General features: G+C 38.6%; 1 protein-coding gene across 6 annotated transcripts in view; it reads left to right on the top strand.

Moving 5' to 3' along the window:
• The window catches only part of Nek10 (NIMA related kinase 10), a 270,542-nt gene that overhangs the window by 86,175 nt on the left and 169,754 nt on the right, over positions 1-14,613 (top strand). For all 6 annotated transcript variants that reach the window (XM_029563521.1, XM_008833138.3, XM_029563522.1 and 3 more), the window contains exon 23: positions 8,661-8,736. In XM_029563521.1, coding sequence (XP_029419381.1) covers positions 8,661-8,736 — 76 coding nt within the window. The remainder of the gene's footprint in view (positions 1-8,660; positions 8,737-14,613) is intronic.

Below are 14,613 nucleotides of genomic sequence, written 5' to 3' on the forward strand. Positions count from 1 at the left end.
GCAGTCTAATTTCATTTTTCTACCCATGGAGATCAAGTTTTACCAGCACCATTTGTTGACGATTCTGTCAAATATCAGGTGATGAGATTGCATCCATTCATGTTTGGATCTTCTATTTTGTTTCATTGATCTACATGTCCGTTTTTGTGTCAATACCATATTGTTTTTATGACTATAGCTTTGTAATATAGTTTGAAACCTGGCATGATGATCTCCCAGCATAGCTTTTTGTGCTCAGGGTTGACTTGGCTATCCAGGACCTTTTGTGAGTCCATATAAATTTTAGGATTTTTTTCTACATCTGTGAAGGATGTCATGGGGATTTCAATTAGAATTTCATTGAATCTATAAATCGATTTTGGTAGGATGGCCATTTTTCATCTCCTTGTGTCTTCCTCAATCTCTTTCTACAAAGATTAAAATTTTCATGTAAAGTCTTTAATGTCTTTGGTTAGGTTTATTCCTAGAATTTTTTTGAGGTTATTGTGAATGAGAGCATTTCCATGAAGTCTTTTCTCTGTTATTAGTATATAGAAAGGCTACTGATCTTCGTGAATTGATTTGTATCCTGTCACTTTCCTGAAGGCATTGAGCATTTCTAGTTTTCTGGTGGAATTTTTGGGATCTCATATGTATAATATCAAATCTTCTGAAAATAGGAATAATTTGACCTCTTTTTTCAATTAGTAGCCCTTTAATTTCCTTCTCTTATCTTAAATACTTTAAAAATCTTTAGACTTTCTAATTTAGTATAGATTTTTAAAGTATTACCTTACAACGTTATGGATCTTTTTGGTGTCTGTTGTGACAATTCCCATTTTGTCTCTGGTTTTGTTGATTTGGATTTGCTCTTTCTTTTGGTTAACTAGGTTAAGGGTCTGTTTATCTGGTTTATCTTTTCAAGGAAACAGCTCTCCGATTCATTGATTCTTTGTATTATTCTTTGTATTAGTCTTTGTTTTTATTTCATTGATTTCTGCTCTGATTTTTATTATTTCTTATCTGTTGGGTTTGGGTTTGGTTTGTTCTTGGTTTTCCAAATTCTTGAATTGTGCCATTAAGTCATTTATTAGTGCTCTTTCTAAGGTTTTGAATGTAGGCACTTAGAGCCATAAATTTCCCTCTTAGAACCACTTTTAATATGTTCCCAGGTTTTGTAGTGCTGTATATCATTTTCATTTCCTTTCAGGATTACTTCTTTTTTCTTACTTGATTTCTTCTTTGACCCATTCAAGAGTGTGTTGTTTAATCCCATAAGTTCATGTGGTCACTAGAGCTGCTTTTGCTGTTGATTTTAAGTTTTATCGCACAGTGGTCTGATAGAATTCATAGAATTATTTCAATATTTTTGTATTTGTTGAGGTTTGTTTTATGTCCCAATATGTGATCAATTTTAGAGAAATTTCTTGGGCTGCTGAGTAGAATGTTTATTCTTTGATGCTTTGGTGGAATATTCTGTAGATACCTGTTAAATTAATTTGATGTATGATATCATTTAATTCAGATGCTTCTCTGTTTATTCTTTGTCCAGATGACCTGTCTGTTGGAGACAGTGGCGTATTGAAGTCACCTACTGTTACTGAGTTGGGGTTAGTCTGTGTCTTGGGTCCAGTAGTACTGTTGAAATTTTGTGCGCCACAGTTGCTGCATTTATGTTCATGATTTTGATGTCTACTTGGTCAGTTGTTCCCTTGATCAGAATGTAGTGACCTTCTTTATTTCTTCTAATTAGTTTTAACCTAAAGTCTATTTTGTCAGCTGTTATAATAGCAACTCCTGCTTGTTTCTTAGTGCAATTTTCTTGGAATATTTTTTTCTGTCCTTTCACCCAAAGGTTGTGCTTCATTTTGGAGGTAAGATGAGTTTCTTATAGACAACACAGAGATGGATTTTGTTTCTTTTTTAAAATTTTATTTCTTTCTTTCACTTTTATGCATTTTATTGTTTTGCTTGCATGTATGTAAGTGCACCCCTGTCATGCAATGTCCATGGAGATCAGAAGAGGATATTGGAGTCCCTGGAACTGGAGTTATGCACAGTTGTTAGATGCTATGTGGGTGTTGGGAACCAAACTCAGATCCTCTGGAAGAGCAGCCAGTGCTCTTAACCACTGAGTCATCTCTCCAGCCCTGAATTTTGTTTCTTAATCCATTCAACTAGTCTGTGTCTTTTGACTGGGGTGTTGAGGCCATTGATATTTAGAGTTATTATTGAAAGATGTGAATTGGTTCCTGTCATTTCATTTTCTCCTGTATTCTTAGTCTTATTTTGTGTTTCCATACTTTATACCTTCATTTGTTTTCTTTCTGTAACCTCTTGAGTGTGGTCATTTCTTTCTTCAGTCCTTTATATTGCTTTGAGTATTCTCTGTAGGGCAGGTTTGTTGGACCTGAATTCTTTCAGCCTATTTGTATCATGGAAGATTTTTCTTTCCCTTTCAACTATGACAGGAAGTTTTACTGGGCAAAGTATTCAGGGTTAACATCTATAGTCATTTAGGACTTGGAACACTTTGCTTCAGGCTCTTCTGGCTTTTATAGTTTCCCTTAAAAAGTCAGCCTATAATGCTGATGGATTTTCCTTTATATGTTCCTTGTTTTTCTGTTTCCATTTTTAGTACCTCTCTTTGTTCTGCATATTGTTTTTTACTATGATGTGTTATGAGGAGTTTCTTTTCTGGTCCTGACTAAACAGACAGGTATTCTGTGAGCTTCTTGTATCTGTATAGGTATGTCGTTTGTTAATTTAAACTAGTCCAGAGCTCTCAGGCTGGAGGAGCACAAAGGTGCTAGGAGGGGGTAGGGACAGTGGGGAGGGTTTAACTAGCTAAGCTGAATAGATATGAGCCCTGGAGCAGTGAGAACGTAGCTGGTCCTGGAGCAGGGAGATCAAGGGCAGGATCTGACTTGCTAGGGTAGTCTACAGGTCTGGAGAAGAAGTACAGGAGGGACCTAGGCCTAAGGCAGGGATGGGGACAGCCCTGGAGCTATGAGAATGGCTGACATCAATATTCTTGACTAGTTTTTGAAATTAGAAGGAGTTGTTTTCAGTTTTTCAACATAAATGTGTTAGCTATAAGTTTTGTAGATGCTCTTTAAGAGATTAAGGATGTGTCAGTCTGTTTTTATTCTGCTGAATGGAGTAAATACTGCCATAGGCTCTTTATGCATCTACTGTGATAAGTATGTGCTCTCCAAACCTCCCCCCACCCCACCCCCACCCCCGCCCCAGTAGGCCAGAGGGCGACATCCAGGGTCTTCCCTCTTCACCTTATCCTTTGAGAGGAGTCTCTCACTTAACCGGATGCTCAACATCTAGCCAGTTGGGCTGGCCAGTTAGTGCCAAGGACCTGTCTGTCCCCACCCTTCCTGTCCTAGACCCTCATACTTATGTAGCAGGCACTGTACCACATGAGCTACCTTCCTAGCCCTGGTTTTCCAATTGAGGCCTGATGATCTACACTGGTTGGTTTCTAAAGGCCGAAGCAGACTTATAGTCTTGTATTTCCAGCAAAACTCCCTTTCAGCCATTATGAATTATTCTTCTTTTGTCTTACTGGTAGATCTACATATGGTTTATCAGTCAACTTTTTACTCTCATTTGTGGGATATGCTGTCTGAGGTCTTTTTGCATCAGAGCCATGTTGGCTTAAAGAACTAAATTGGGAAGTTCCCCTTCCTGCTTTCCCTGCTTTCTGACAGTTTATGTACAGTTGATAATGATTTATTCCGTGGATATTTGGTTGGACTGTTAGTGAAATAATTAGGGCCTGAATTTTTCTTTGTTGGCAGTATTATATTTTGATAAGAGTCACCTGACCTCAGATTAATATGACATTTGATTTCTTTCTATGAGACATTGGGCAGGTTGATCATTCTCACTGAGCCTCAGTTTCCTCATCTATAAAGTAGGTGGTTGTAAATACTGGTCATATAAGCATTATGTTACCTGACTTCAAAATAGACAACAGAATTGTAGTAATCAAAAAGACCATGGGTATTAGTGCAAAAGCAGACAGACCATTGGAATGGATCTGAGAGCCTAGACATAAACCCGTACATCTATAGCCAGGTGATTTTTTACAAAAATGTTAAGAATACCCATTAGAAAAAAAATAAAGGACACAATATTGAATGAAAATGAGTGGTGCTGGGGCTAGAGGACAGCTCGGTGGTTTAGAGAGCTGCCTCAGTTTGCTTTTCTGTTGCTGTGATAACCACTTAGAACCAAAAGAACTTAGGGAGGAAAGGGTTTGACTTACAGGTTTCAGTCTACTGCTGAGGGGAACCAAAGCAGGAACTTAAGGCAGGGACTTAAGCAGAGATCATAGAGGAACACTGCTTATTGGTTTGCTTTCTCTGGTTTGCTCAGCTACCTTTCTTATACAACCCAGGCCTAGGAATGTCACTGCCCACAGTGGGCTGGGCCCTCCTGCATCAATTAGCAATTTGAAAAATGCCTCACAGGCATGTCCACAGGCCAGTCTAATCTAACCAGTTCTTCATTTGAGATTCCCACTTCCCAGGTAACTCTAGGTTTGTGTCAAGTTGACAACTGAAGCAAATGATGACAGCCTTTACTGCTTTTGCAAAGGACCTGAGTTCAATTCCCAACACCCATGTTGGGGGTTGGGGGCTCACAACTGCCTCTAACTTCAGCTCTAGGAGGACCCAATGCCTCTGGTCTCTGCAAGCTCCAGCACTTACACACACATATCCCCACACAGACACACATACATGTAATTAAAAATAGCAAAAATAAATCTTTTAACAAAAGAAAATGAATAGTGCTGGAACATTGAATGTCCACATGAAGAACAATGGAACTGGATCCCTATGTCTCAGCAATTACAAAACAATACCCAGAATACATCAAAGATTAAGTTTAGAACAACTAGAAGAAAATCATGGGAAATGCTTTAAGACACCGGAATGGGTAAGAATGCTTTTGATAGAATCCCAAAGCACAGGAAGCAAAAGGAAAAACTGGTACTTAGATTTTATCAATTGAAAGCTTCTACAGGTATGGAGAGTTGGCTCAGTGGTAAGAAGACTGATTGTTCTTGTAGAGGACCCAGGTTCGTGTCTCAGCACGCACATGGCAGCTAACAACCGTCCATAATGCCAGTTCCAAGGGATCTGATGTCCTCTTCTGTCCTCCGAGGTCATGCACATGGTGCACTTATACACGTACAGGCAAAACATTCATACCCACAAAAATTTTTAAACTAGTTTTAAAAAGAATAGCACAGGAAATGATTGTCACGGTAGTGGGTCTGCATAATGGGAGAGAATATTTCAAACATGAATCTAATAAGAGATATTGTTCAGAGTACATAGGGAACACATAATACTCAATAGCAAAATCCAAAACAATCTAAATAAAAGTAGATATCATCTCAGAAGAAGACGTCCAAACGAGCAGCAGGTATTTTAAGCAGCCCAGGCAATGATGCTTTTCGTTTTCATTTGTTGGCTTGTTTGTTTGTTGTAATAGGGTATGTAGCCCATGCTGGCCTTGAGCTTACTACATAGCTGAGGATCTATCACCCTGAACTTTTTTAAAAAAAGAATATTTTATTTTTATTTATTTGTGTGTGTGTGTGTGTGTGTGTGTGTGTGTGTGTGTGTGTGTGTGTGTGTGTGTATCACCTACATGTTTTAAGTGCACTGTCGTGCAGTCATGCAATACCCACAGAGGTCAAAAGAGGGCATTGTATTCTTCTGTAACTACAGTTAAGGGTGGTTGTTAGCCACCATGTGGGTACTAGAAATCAAACCAAGGTCTTCTGCAAGAGCAGTCAGTGCTCTTAATTGCCGAGCCATCTCTCCAGCCCTGATCTTGAACCTCTGACCCTCCCATATCCACCTCCCAAGTTCTGGGATTACAACATGTGCCACCATGCTTGGTTTTATTTGGTGCTAGGGTGTGAACCCAGGGCTTCATGCATGCTAGGCAAATACTGTGCCAACTTGGTCAGGAAACAGGGAACTCTTAAAAATGACATGGGTACACTTATATATATGCAGGTAAAACACTCATACACATAAAGCAAACAAAATTTTATAATTTTACAAAAAATGAATAACTGTTATAAAAAAAGATTGAAGGTATTTTTTTACACTAACTTAAAATAAATAAATAAGTAAATAAATGACTACCCTTTCCCAGAGGGGAAGGAGACGAGAGAAGATGCTGCCAGAAATGGAGATAGGGAGTCCTCACACCTTGGGTAGAGAATATAAGTTAGGAAAACTGTCATAGAAAACACTGTGGAAGTTCCTTGAAAAATTAAAAATAGAACCACTATATAATCTGGTCCAGCAGTTTCACTACCAAGCATACTTCCAAAGAAAATGAAATCAGTAGATAGAGAGACATCTACACTCTGTTTTATTGTAGCACTGTTCAAAATTGGTAAGAAATGAAGAAAATCCAACTATCTATGAACTGATGAATGCATGAAGAACACGGGGGCCATCTATGTGATGGAATGCTATTCAATTGTACAAAAGAGTGAATCCTTTCTATCCCGTGACATGAGTGGAATCAGAGATCATTAAATAAAATAAGCCAGACACAGAAAAAATGAGTTACACATGATTCATTTGTAGGTGGCATGTAAAAAAAAAAAGTGATTTCAGGGCTGGAGAGATGGCTCAGCGTTTAAAGGCACTGACTGCTCTTGCAGAGGACCCAGGTTCAAGTCCCAGCACCCACAGGCGGCTATGAACTGTCCTTAACTCCAGTTCCAGGGAAATCCGATGCCCTCTTCTGACCTCCGAGACATTGTATGACACAGGTGCACTCACATACCTGCAGGCAATACACTCATACACATAAAATAAAAATAACAAAATATTTTTAATAATGATTTCATAAAAGTCGAGAATAAAGTGCTGATAACCAGAGACTGGGAGGATGAGGAGAAGGGAAGGAAGGGGAGGTTGCCCAGTGGGTATCGAGTCACAGTTAGCCAAGAGTAAGAAGTTACAGCTTGCTGTTGTACAATAGGTGACTGTAGACAACAGTTGTGTATTGTATATCCCAAAGACCTAGAAGAAACGGTTGTAAATGCTTTTTCACAAAGAAATGAATGTTCATGGATAAATGTTGAATGCTTCTCCACAAAGAAGTGAATATTCATGGATAAATGTTGAAATAAACAAATAAATAAATTAAATAAATAAACTTGAAATAAATATGCACTGTTTATACACAACAAAGCTTGCCATTAGCCCACTGATAGCTACAATTTTTTGCTTTGATGGAGCAATAAAATTTAAATTTAAAAATAAGAAAAATGCTAGTAACTATCTTGATTTGGTCATGACATATAATTTATTAAACTGTCCTACTGTACTCTACAAACATGTACATTATGTGCCTCCTGTCAAAAATATGTTATTTTAGGGCCTGGGGATGTGACTCAGTTGGACGAATGCTTACTTAGCATACCAAAGCCCCAGGTTCAAACCACAGCATTGCATAAGGTGGTCGTGGTGGTTTATGTCTATAATCCTAGCACTTGGGAGGTGGAGGCAGAAGGATCAGAAGTTCAAAGTCATCCTTGACTACACAGTGGATTTGAGGTCAGCCACCAGCCGGGGGTACATGAGACCCTTCCTTAGAAAATGTGTTATTCTAAATAAAAATATACTCATCAGTTATTCAGTATTGTTCTATATACATACTTTTATAATGTTTAGCCTTTTGGTGTTGATTTATGTAAATTTTACTTTTATACTATATACTATACCATACTATTTTTATACATTGTTACAGATATGGTGAGTTAGTATCAGTAGATGTTACATAATTTCAGGTTTCAGATCTTCACAGTGGTTGTTAGGTTTACTTCTCATTTTCTCTTTCCCTCTCCTTCCTTCCTCCTTCCTTCCCCTCCCTCCTTTTCTTTCTTTCCTTGACATAAGATCTCGCTGTGTAGCCCAGGCTGGCCTGGAATTCCTGATGTTCCTTCCTCAGCTCCTAAATCCTGAGATTACAGGGATGTGTCCATTAGGCCCATCTACATTTTATTAGTTGTATAATTTACATACTGCAGTTTGTTAGCGATTTTGTCACAGCACCCTTCATAAAATTATTTTACAGTTTGAGCTGTCCCTTTTTAGTTATTTTGGTCTCCTTTATTGTGTCTTTTTTGACTTTTTGAAACAGAATCTCATTCTGTAGCCCAGGCTGGCCTGGAATTCTGCCCTCCTGCCTCAGCTCTTGAGTACAAGGATTACAAATGTGGACATCACCCCAAGACCTCTTAGTCTTCTTTTGATCAGATGAGGCAATGAGGACCATACACCAAAATGTTTGTCTTTCTGTTTATTTGAGATTTGAGAATTATAAAGTGAAATCAAAGGTTCAACAAGGACTTCACCCTGTTTTGGTTATCAAGACTTATTTTAGATTTCTTTTTTAAAGATCTGTTTCGTCATGTCAAAATACAAACCACAGTGATATATGTATGCAGTAAGACTGGGAGCAGGTGGAAGTTGTGGGGGCATTGGATGTTTTTAGACAAAGCATAAATAGGGTAAATGTTCTGCTAGAAAGTGTAATAGTTACTGTGCAGAAAGTCAGGCACAAGGAACAGTGCTAATCCTGGGAAAACACAGTAACATGTTGCTTTGTTTTGTGAATTGTAGCTGACTTTGGCCTGGCAAAGCAAAAACAGGAAACCAGTAAACTCACGTCTGTGGTTGGAACAATCCTCTATTCTTGGTAAGGATAATTTTATGAATGTTAAACATCACTTTTAACTACTTTGGACTTTTATTACTATTCTTGGCTTGCAAAGAAAAGAAAAAATAGGAAAGGGAGCTTATTTAATAAGTTTTTCTGAGTTACCTAGGTAGTTCACAGGAAAAAAATTGTGCATCGTTCTATGTGTTTAGGACAACAACCACAGAAAGAGCCTGATTCTAACATATCTCTATTCCTTTGGGGGAAAATTTTTATAACTTCTGACAGAAGTAGTCTTTGGCACATAGCTGGTTGTTGATAAATGTGTGAATGGACAAGTGCCTGTGCCGCCCACAGGACACAGGGATCCCTTTCATTCTCTGACTTACATTTTCCATCTGTAAACAACTAAGGGTGACAGACATTGAAGAAGTGCTATGGCATGTGTATATGACCAGGTATACCTTCAGCCTGTGTTCCAGGGGCCATAAGGGAGCTTCTGTTTTGATCCACTGAGACAGTTGCAACTTACTAAGCTCACTTGGAGGGTTCTTTGGCAAGGTATCATTAAGGCAGGAGAATCATCTGTGACTGATCACATGTCACTTACCTGAATCTGTTGAAACTGGTAAACTGTATGATAGCAAAATGACATATTTCAGGGAAATATTCTGAACTCTGATTTAGCAGCCTAGAACCTTTCAGTCCTTTTCCCATATGACCAGTTGTTGCAAACTGAATCCTGGGAAAAATCGAGATGATCTTCTTGAAGCATGTTGAAAGTTGTCTGAAAATGCCAATCTCACTTTGCAAAACCCTTTCAAAAATATTCAAATAAATATTTGCAGAGGATGAATTTTCACTTATAATACTGAATGCTTATATTTTACTTTTGAAACTCACTTCATGAGAAGATGAAGAGATATTGGTGACAAGGCTAACAGTCCTTAAACACTGCAGAGTTGTCGACGTTGACTCTCTTAACTACAAGGCTCACCACTCAGTACTTGCTTCTAAAACAATAATTTGATGAGAAAAGTGTTAACACTTTTCATCCATTCCATTTGGTATCCACAAATTTCACTATTAAGAAAAAAACAGGACTGGAGAGATGGCTCAGTGGCTAAGAACACTGGTTGTTCTTGCAGAAGACCCGGGTTCGAATCCCAGAACCCACATGGCAGCTAACAACTGTCTATAACTCCAGTCCCAGGAGATCTGATGGCCTCTTCTGTCCTCCATGGGCATTGCACAACACGGGTGCACTTACCTACTTGTAGGCAATATGCACATATACATAAAAATAATAAACAAATTTTTTTTAAAAAACAAAAAACAAAAAAACAGGACGATGAAATAAGTTAAGTTTCACCTGGCCATATTTGGTGTTAGATTTTATTGACAAGATAATGAATTAAAATTCAGAATGCTAATATAATATTGAAAATTTTTTGGTTAGTGTATAAAATAATGGGTTTCCTTATGACAGTTTCATATATATTTATATATGTCTATACATATGTATGTATGTGGGTTATCTGTATATATCATTGTGCTTTGCTTAGAATAACCCCCTCCTGCCTGCCTCATCCACCTCTTGCTGACCTCCATCATCCTGAAATTGTGCCTCTTCTCTTTCATGTCAATATGTGTGTTTATATATTTATATATATAGTTGAATTTAGATTCTGCATGTGAAAGAAAATACAGCTGTCTTTTCCCCATTATTTCTCTTGTTTCTCTTTCCCTCCCATTAGACCCTGCCCCACCCCCATTGTCTTCTTTCTACTTTCATGCCATTCACACATTGATTCATTCAAGTCTAGATTCTGTACCTGAGAGAAAATCTGTGACAGCTACCTTTCTAAGTCTGACTTATTTTGCTTAATGTAATGATTCCATCTGCTTCCTGTTGTCACTGTCATAATTTCATCCTTCTTTAGAGTGGAATAGAATTCCATTCCATACACACCCTAAATACTGTATTTTCTTCATTGATTGTTGCTTGCCATCTAGGCTTGTCGCATATCTTGGATATTGTGACTAGTAGTCATAGAGATGGATGTGCAGGTATGTCTGTGCTGTCCAGTGTTACTCATTCTACAGAGGTTCCCCGCCCACCCCAACAGTAGCTTTTATTCCTTTCATTGAATTTGTGTGAATTTCATATATTTTGCTAATATTTAGACCCCCTCCCTATCTGGACCCTACTTAAAACTCCCTGCCATATTTCATGTACTCTATTACACACACACACACACACACACACACACACACACACCACACACATGCCTATAGAAAAGATACTGACTGTCCCCCTCCCAGCAGCATTGTGCCAATAGTTCCTCAGGTAGAGTTGGGGTTTCTTATCCACTTCCCCATGTTTATGTGGGGATTTTGTCTGGCTTGAGCTTATAAGGTATGTGTGCATGCTGTCACCATTGCTCTGAATTCATATGAGTAACTTCTCAACTGTCGGGAAAACTCTGTTTACCTGTGGTCATCCACCACCTCTTTCTCTTACAATCTTTCCACTACCTCTTGCAAAATGATTCCTGAGTCTTTGGAGGCAGAAGTTTGATGTAGGTATCCAATTCAGGGATAATCACTCTGCAGTCTCTTAGTCTCTGCATGTTGGCAAGTTATGGGTTTCTGAGTTAATCACCATCTGCTGCATAAGGAAGCTTTTCTGATGAGAGTTGAGAGATACATTAACCCGTGGGTATAACAGTGAGTCATTCAGACTCACTTTAATACTATATCTGTTTAACCGAGTAATAGTTTTAGAACCTTCCCTATGGCCTATGTCTTGTCTAGCCATAGGTTCCTAGGCCTGATATCAGTGTTAGGTATGGGCACTATCTTATGAAGCACTTATAAAATCTAGACAGTAGAGGTGAAGATTCAGTGTCAGTACCAGCTAGATTTCTCCTTGTTTGTTCTACAGCTCACATAAGTAGTGTCTTCAGCAATAGGGTCTTACCATCAAGTTCTGGTGGGTAATGAAGGGCAGGGGCCATGGCTAGAATTGTTTCAGGATTTTTAGAACCCCTGGTCAATGGCTTTAAAAGATGGAGCCCATCCCCAGCATTGGGATTTTACTTTGCTAGCCTATGGCGGCTAGTAGGAGTAATGCCCACCCCCCCGTTATAAGGTAACTCCTTTCAATTTCTTTTTGTAGTGTATATGTATAAACTTTAAGAAGCTTCTTTAGTAGTAGGTTTCCATATGGCTTCTTCTAAGGGCCTTTAGTATTGTCTGTCCCCTATGCTCCCTCCTCTGATTAACCCTTTCATTTCCTCCCCAGTTAACTCTTCATACTCTAATATTCTCCTTTCCTTGTTTGCATCACTGAATTTCATCCCTCTCCCAGAAGCCTCTCCCACACGGCCATTTCTTGACCTCTCTGGATTTTCAAATTGAAACATGAATATCTAAGATTTCAAAGCTTACATCCAGCTAGGAGAAAACATGGGTTGTTTGTATTTCTTGGTTTGGGCTACCTCACTCAGGATAATTATTTCCAGTTCTATCCATTTGCCTGCAAATTTCAAAATTTCAATTAAAAATATCTTATTTATTATTTTTTATTATTTTTTATGTGTATGAGTGTATTGCCTGCATGTATGTGAGCGCACCTGTGTCGTGCAATGCTGAGACGGTCAGAAGAGGGCTTCGGATTCCCCTGGAACTAGAGTTAAGGACAGTTTGTGTATGAGTGTATTGCCTGCATGTATGTGAGCGCACCTGTGTCGTGCAATGCCACAGAGGTCAGAAGAGGGCTTCGGATTCCCCTGGAACTGGAGCTAAGGACGGTTCATAGCCGCCATGTGGGTGCTGGGAATCGAACCCAGGTCCTCTACAAGAGTAGTCAGTGCTCTCAACCACTGAGCCATCTCTCCAGCCTCCAGAATTTCAATTTTTTAACAGCATAATAATATTTTATTATGTACATGTACCATACTTTCATTATTCATTCATCAGTCAATAGACATCTAGGTTGCTTCCATTTCCCAACAATTTTGAAAAGGGCAGCAATGAACATGGATGAACAACTTCCCTGTAGTAGATATAGAGTCTTTGGGGCATTTACTTGAGTGGAATGGCAGGATCATATGGTAGATGTATTTCTATCTCCACACTGATTTCCACAGTGACTGCATCATGGTACACTGCCATCAGCAGCAGATAAAAGTTCCCCTTTCCCAAATCTCAGCAGCACTGGTCCTTGATGTTTTTTAGCCATTCTGTGTGGGGTGAAATGCAATCTCAATGTGGTTTTAGTTTGCAATTTCCTTGATGTCTAAAAATGTTGCACTTTTAAATTTTACAAATAATTTTTCAGGCATTGTGCTTCATCTTTTGAGAACGCCATGTTCACTTCCTTGTCCCATTAACATTTTTTATTTATTATTTTAATTTTATGTGTCTGAGTATAATGCCTGCATGTGAGTAACTGTACTCATATCATGCTGTGCCCACGGAGGTCAGAAGAGGGTGTCAGATGCCCTGGAACTAGAGTTATGCAGGGTAGCTAGCCACCATGCAGGTGCTGGGAACCAAACCCGGGTCCTCTACAAGAGCAGTCAGTGATCTTAACTATTGAACCACCTCTCTAGGCCCCTTGCCCCATTTGGGGAGGGTTGTTTGTTTTTTGATGTTTAGGTTTTTTGAGTTTTTTGTGTATCTTAGATACTAACCCTGTGTTAGAAGTGTAACTGGTAAAGATTTTCTCGTGATGTTCCCCTTTGAGGTACACAAGTTTTTAGATTCACGATGTCCCATTTGCCAATGCTGGACTTAATGCTTGTACTGTCAGGTTCTGTTCAGAAAGTCCTGTCCTGTGCCTATAAGCACCACTGTGTTCCCTACTTTCTCCTTTATCAGATTCAGGGCATCAGATCTTATGCTGAGATCCTTGATCCATTTGGAATTGAGTTTTGTGCATGATGAAAGGTAGGAATCTGTTTTCATTCTACTTGACCCTATCCAGTTTAACCAGCACCACTTGTTGAACATGCTGGTTTTTCTCCAGTGTGTATTTTTGACTCCCTTTGTCCTGATTCTTTGGAAGAGAAACCAGTGCTCTTAACTACTAAACCATCTCTCCAGCCCTCCCACCCCCACTTTTAGATGGTAGTTCTTTGTTTTCCAAAGCTTTTAAGTGCTTAATTTATTTATATGACACGTTTCTAATTTTTGGTGTAGGCATTTAATGTTATATTTCCTTCTTGATTTCTCCCATGATCCAATTTTTATTCAGCAATGTGTTGTTTAGCTTCCATGAATATGTGTCCATTTCCCCATTTTTATTGTTGTTGATATCTAGCTTTGTTCTTTTGTGGTTGGATAGGCTATAAGATGATAAATCAGGGGGCTGGAGAGATAGCTCAGAGGTTAAGAACACTGGCTGTTCTTGCAGAAGACCCGGGTTTGAATCCCAGCACCCACATGGCAGCTAACAGCTGTCCGTAACTCCAGTTCCAGGGAATCCGAAAGTCTCTTCTGTCCTCTGTGGGAATTGCATGCACTTACCTACATGCAGGCAATACATACATACACATAAAGAAATAAAAATAACAAAGTGTTTTTTTTCTTAGTCTTTTTTTTTAATTTTTAAAAATGATTTATTTAATAACAACATACTTAGTTCCAGGGAAGTCTCTTCTGTCCTCTGTGGGAATTGCATGCACTTACCTACATGCAGGCAATACATACATACACATAAAGAAATAAAAATAACAAAGTGTTTTTTTTCTTAGTCTTTTTTTTTAATTTTTAATTTTTAAATATTTAATAACAACATACTTAGAAGAAGCATATCATTACAACACCATTCAATAACGGTTTCCTGAGGTAGGATGCATCTCTTTCAAAATTGGCTGTAAATTTTTAGGTTTACAGTTGAATTATTAC

The sequence above is a fragment of the Nannospalax galili genome, unplaced genomic scaffold, assembly GCF_000622305.1.
Source record: "Nannospalax galili isolate Female #2095 unplaced genomic scaffold, S.galili_v1.0 scaffold215, whole genome shotgun sequence".
NCBI lineage: Eukaryota > Metazoa > Chordata > Mammalia > Rodentia > Spalacidae > Nannospalax > Nannospalax galili.